Source organism: Coffea eugenioides, chromosome 2 (genome assembly GCF_003713205.1).
Source record: "Coffea eugenioides isolate CCC68of chromosome 2, Ceug_1.0, whole genome shotgun sequence".
NCBI lineage: Eukaryota > Viridiplantae > Streptophyta > Magnoliopsida > Gentianales > Rubiaceae > Coffea > Coffea eugenioides.
The window spans coordinates 25539427-25545481 of record NC_040036.1 but is presented as its reverse complement, the minus strand read 5'-3'; the positions used below and the strand labels follow the sequence as shown (position 1 = coordinate 25545481).

The window sequence follows — 6055 nt, the reverse complement described above, 5'->3', positions numbered from 1 at the left end:
TCACTCAATCTTTAAAGATCCAAATGAACTAGAGATAGAGCGGCCTAGTGTGTCATCAAAGACATAGCAGACGTCCCCAACATCTGGAATTCCAAAATGGACCTGCTTGCATTTATATCCTCCATCTGAGAAAGCATCAAGCATGAGCTTTTTCACCAATTTCGGTAGGAGCACCCTCACGGTGCTATTAGGTCCAAAGTTTCTGAATCTGACTTTCTTATCCTGAAACAATTGAAAAGCTGTTCGTTCAGAAAGAGTTGAATCCGTCCTGTAAAACCTCACAACCATTCTTACATGCAACTTCTGTTAACATACCGAATTTTCTGTCCATCCAGTATTCAGCCACGATCCGTTCAATGCTTTCTCATCCCCAAAAAGCATCAAATATCTAGTCCCCCAGTACTCAACCGAAAGCGTCACTAAACAACACTTAATTGACATAATATCAGGAATTGTATTGTTCCAGAATTTCAACAATATCTAAGATGAATGAGTTTATGGAACATAAGGCTATAGATCAAACAATAATGATTGTTTTCAGATCAATATAACTAATACCCATCATACCCCAAAAGTTTAGATCGACTCAAATAGGTTAAAACTCAACTTGGATCAACTTGTTCGCAACCTTAGCAATGGTTGTGCTATGCTATGACCAGTTCTACCTAGTATATATACATACATATAAATATATACACATGCATAAATAACAAAGGCATATCAACTTCCATTTCGGTCTAATGTTTTGCTACTCGAGCGTCGTACTAGTTTTTGTCCTAATTAAGTAAAGTCCATAATATATCAAAGCAGACCAGAGTTCTAGCAAATGAACATTTCCACTAAAACAAGTACTTAACTAGATAAAATTGTTGAAAATTGTAGTGATTTGGCCTTGACTGATATGCACAAGAGCAACTTTTGCCCGTTTGGATTGTTATTTTTTGAAACTTTTGTAGAAAAATATACTGTATCTATTTAATATATATAAGAAAAAATGATAATTAAAAAAATGTATTTACTGAGAGGTAGAAGTTTTTTTTTATAAAATTGCAATCGAAACATGGCATATATTTCGAGGATAGATTTTGTGTCTTACCATTCGAACTCGAGCAATTTGATCTCAATTTATTCCTGAGAGAGCTTATTCTTTTACACAAGTTGAACTCAAGTTTCAAAATTAAAAAAAGTTTATCGTGCACAGGTTTAGGTAGCTTACTTCGAACTCAACCTAGAATACATTTTCAGCGTGTGATGCAACCCACGAACAGAACGTTGGTTGACCCGCTTAGAGCATATTACAAAAATATATAATAAAAAAAAAATTGCTCATGCATAAACCAACCCAGGTCTGTAAAAGGGAGTGTTAGTAAAAGAGGAAGCGGAAGACGGGTTGAAATACTGAATATGCTAGGTTAGTTGCAAGGGATTCCGAAGAGAGATAGCTAGCACTCCTTCCTTCTGCAGCACATTCACCTTCGACCACAAAACATCTGTGTATTCATGGAAGTAATTGAACAAGGTAAATCTCAAATTGTTTCCTTTCTTCTAAAAATGTTTGTGTCTTCAAAAGTGGTCTTGTCTTCTTTCTTTTTGTCAAATTTAGTAATCAAATGTTAAGGGACACCAATTTTTCCTTTTTGTTCCTAAATTTGTCAGCTAGAATGTAGTTTGGGGCCCCCATTTTTAGTCAAAGGAGTTGTGGGTACTGAATACCTCCTAAGAACTGCAAAAAAGGAATACTAAATCCTGGAATAGGCTGACTTTGAGATTCAAATGTGTGTGTGTGTGTGTTGTTTCTTTTGAGTTAATAATGGCTATGGTTAAGACAGTTTGATAGGGAAGTTTCATGGATGAAATACACGGCTTAGCATGTCATACTTCTCGTGTGCTATCTGTATAAATTTAGCTGCTCGATTCATACTAGAAAATTAATTGTCTTGAAAGTTTACCCTTGATTTCTTTTCTGTAGGGTGAGTTTCCATTCACCACTCAAGAAACTCAACAAATTTATGCGACTTGAGTTAGGTTTCTTTGGAACTTATAGTACCTTGGCTAGGTTGGAGTACTAGTTAACCAAGAAAAACATATAAACAGAAATCTAATCTAGTTTTCTTTGCAAGTACCTTGAATTTTAAGTGGCATAATTAACTAAATTTTGCAACTTATCAACCTGGTTAATTAACATCGGCTATGTAACATTCGCAAAACAATTAATTGGACTTGTTGAACAACTTAAAATGTTAATTTGCATTTTAAAGGTATTGATCAGCATCCTTTTCGAACCATGCTTTGTTAATTATTACCTAATTGTTTCCCATGAATGCTTTGTGCACATATAGGTGCAGTTACAAAATCTCCTAGACAAATTAAGTGCCAAAATCCTATATAGGTTGCAATTCTAAGTTCGTGCGTCCTGTATTTTCATCATTGGAAGACGAGGTCTCTGGTTTGTGACCAATACGCATCTCTTGTTTGTTACCAACGATCATTTCTTGAACTGGGGGAGGATTCACAATTGTTGTTTCGGTTGCATGATAATTAGAAAGGCGGCACTTCATTTCCCTGTGCTCTTGGCATATAGCACACCAATGTAAACATAGGTGCACCAATGAAGGCTCACATGGTGAATCCTGCAAGCAAACAATGACATAAATACATGAGAACCATCTAAAACACTATAGATTTATCCTTTTGGGAATTAAACCTAAAAAAACGTGGCTCCGTAAATGTTTTTAAAGGTATTTTTGAAATATTTTATTGTAATAATGTATGTGAAAAACTTTTATTGTAAATGTTTTTAATAGTGCTTTTGGGAGTGTTTTTGAGAATATATTTTGGATATTTTTAAGATTTAAAATTTTAACGAGATATTTTTAAAATTGCATAAAACCTTACCACCACCCCTTCCCCCCTCCTTCCTCCCCTCCCCTATTTTTGGTGGTGTTTTTGGAGGTATTTTTGGAGATATTTGGGATGTACTTTGGGATATTTTTATAATTTAAAATATGTTTGAGTACTTTTTGATAAATTTACACCACTCACCACCTCCTCCCTCCTTTTCCCTCCTCTCTCTCCCCCTCTTCCCTTTTCCCTCTCTTTCTCCATCCTCCTCTTCCCCCTCCATTCTCCCCTTTCTGGTGACCTTCTTGGTCGCGACCAGAAAGGTCACGCCACTGTTGGCGCTGGCACGACCTTTCTGGTTGCTACTAGTGCGACCAAAAGGTCGCAGTTGAAGCTGCTGCTAGTTCTTGGGGGAGGAGAGGAGAGGGAAGAGGAAGGAGGAGGAGGAGAGACAAGGGAGGGGGAGGAGAGAGGAGGGGAGGAGTAACGGTGGAGGTAATAGTGATGGTGGAGGAGGGAGGAGGAAGTGGTAGATGGTGGTGGTGGGTGGTGGTGATTGGAGGAAGAAGAAAAGGTGATAGGATTTATTTATTTTTTTAACTTGTATTTGAAATATAAGGAGTGTTTTTCGATGGTGTTTTAGGAGTGTGTTACTGTAGATATGTAGATGAAAAATAAATATTTCAAAAACTCTCAAATCCGAAAGGAGCTACGGTATTTAGTTCGCATAGAAAATATTAGCCAAAAGCGATAGCAATGCATGATTCACTGATCCTGCAATACGGTCTCAAACATTTCTGCACGCAAATAGCTTTCTCTTAAAGTAATATTAGGAGATCACCTTTAAATGATACTTTCTCTGTAATGCTTGCCGTGCCATGCCCGTGTAGACACCACATATCCACCAAGTGCAGAGAAGACCTTCTGTTATAAGCCCTACTGTCTGGGGATCAATAGCACCATTAAACGCAGCCATAAGTGCTGCAAGAGTAATGCCGCCTTCGATGCATATCACATGACCCATACATGCGCAAGAATATGAGACTTCATCACTCAAACTCTCAACATTGCGTCCAAATAACACACAGGGGCAAAACAATCCAGTCCAACCTGCAAACAAAGATCATATATATATATTAGATCGATATTGCAGTACTAACACTACTTATATATATATATATGTATATATCAGTTGCAAATTAATTTGTTTCTATATGTCTTCTATGTTTAATGAAAATACGTTTTGTTAGAGATCTCACAGCTCTCTGGATCATCAGCACAACCAAAAATCCCAGTACTCCAGTCTTCGTTAGCAGGGGGATGGTAGCTTTCAGGCAAAGCTTGACCACATTGAGGGCACCTAGCTGCAGTTATCTGATAGATGATGCCGTGAACTACACACATTAATTATGTTTTCAAGGTGCAGTAAAACAGTCACAAACTTTGAAAAAAAAAAAAAAAAAAACAGAAATACACATGCAGATTGTTAGAGGTTATTGAAGTAACTTCTTCCATGAGATTTGTACATAACAAATATTATGATTAGTTATTGACTACCCAAATCATATAATGTGTCGAGTACGAAGTTAATCTTGTCACCTTGATTTGGTTAACATTTATGCACAGACGCTTTCTCAAGTATCAAGCTAGACATTCATTAAATTTGCTTTTACGAAGTTATTCACTAGCTAGTTTGCAAGTTCATAGAAATATACTATAACTAATCATACTTTTAAATCATGGGTTATATATGAGAGAATACAAAAGAAAAATTACTACTATATATAGTAGGATTAATCTTCTATACACTGACAGTGTATACACTTTCACCAGTAGATGCATGACACATAATCCGAATTTGAAACTTAAATTTTGTATATGTGTCGTATATCCAACCGTGATAATGTATACACCGTCAGTGTATATAAGATTTACTCTAATTATATAATATATCTTCTAAGTTTCTAACCATTTTACGTGATACAACTTTCTCATACTATCTATACGAATACTCCTGCATATGGGACATGTCAGATGTGTGCTATGATAATCATACACAACTATATATACCCTATATCTGATGATATATAGTGCTTTTTTTTTTTGGGTACGTACAATATTTGATGATATAAAGACATAGCTATTGTATTATGTTTGAATATTATTATGACAGCTGAAGATGGTTCAAAGATTGAACCCATATATAAATGACGATTAACATACATATTATCGTGTTCAAAGGATATAATAGCTGATGTTTAATATGGGGACTACCTGAACAACATCGATAGGTTGATTAAGCTCTCCTGGAGTGATGTCCTCCAACGCCTCTTGCTCCTTTGTCAATTGTACATAAGTCCCATCAACCATGTTTAGTAGCTTTCAATGGCCGAAGACAAAGGCTAATTGAATATTTTGGTAAAATTTTGTATAGATGCTATGGAACGTAAGAACGATTGACAGAAGCACATCAGGAAAACTGAATGTAATAAGAAAGAAAATCCAAGCTCTTGAACACAAAAAAATGAATGAAAGTTGTTACATATGGATAGAGAAAAAAAGAAAGGAGAACGTCAAATGAGACATTCTAGGCACTCATGCCCTCTATCTCTCTCTTTCTCCATATCCCTCTCCTTCCCCTTCCTCTCTCCACCTCTATCCTTTCTCCGTTACAAAGCTGAGGCCTATGTTGCACATCGACATTGAAAATAGGAGATTAATATGAGAGAAATGGATCATAGTCCACCCAAATTGCTTAAGCTCAATAGGCCAGATCACATTGCAGTTGTCCATTTTCTATTTTGATTGGTCAAGTTCAAGCTTCACGAGGAAAAAATTATTACCTTCGCTATTTTTAAGGTTCGGGCATTGGTGGGGTTCAAATTCCATATGAAGCGGAAAAAAAAATTCAAGGGTGATACTAAAGCATTCCTCTGGTCTAGTAAGATGTGTATACCTGCTCGTTTCCAACACAAGTCTCTTTAGGCTCCTTCTTCTCCTGTAATCTAGGATAAAATAGGTTATACAATTGTTATCGTTTTCGGGAAAAAAAAGGGTATTGAGTAACAATATTAGCATAATAAAAAAAAGAGTAAGTTAGATGAATTTAAGGAAAAATTATTTGTCAAGAAAGAAGTTTTGATCTAGTGGCTTTCTTTTCTAAACCTGTCAACTGTTGACTAAATTAATTAAGAGTTTTTCCTGACTAAATTAT

At 35.9% G+C, this 6055-nt stretch overlaps 1 protein-coding gene across 1 annotated transcript; it reads right to left on the bottom strand.

Annotated features, from left to right (window-relative positions):
* Positions 1-5211, bottom strand: LOC113759326 (cell number regulator 6-like). Its single transcript, XM_027301892.1, has 6 exons — positions 5116-5211; positions 4101-4215; positions 3683-3951; positions 2484-2630; positions 316-480; positions 1-222 (listed from the first exon to the last, which is right to left on the bottom strand). The coding sequence occupies exons 1-6, from the start codon at positions 5209-5211 to the stop codon at positions 1-3; spliced, it is 1014 nt and encodes a 337-aa protein (XP_027157693.1).
* Positions 5212-6055: the final 844 nt, after the last annotated feature.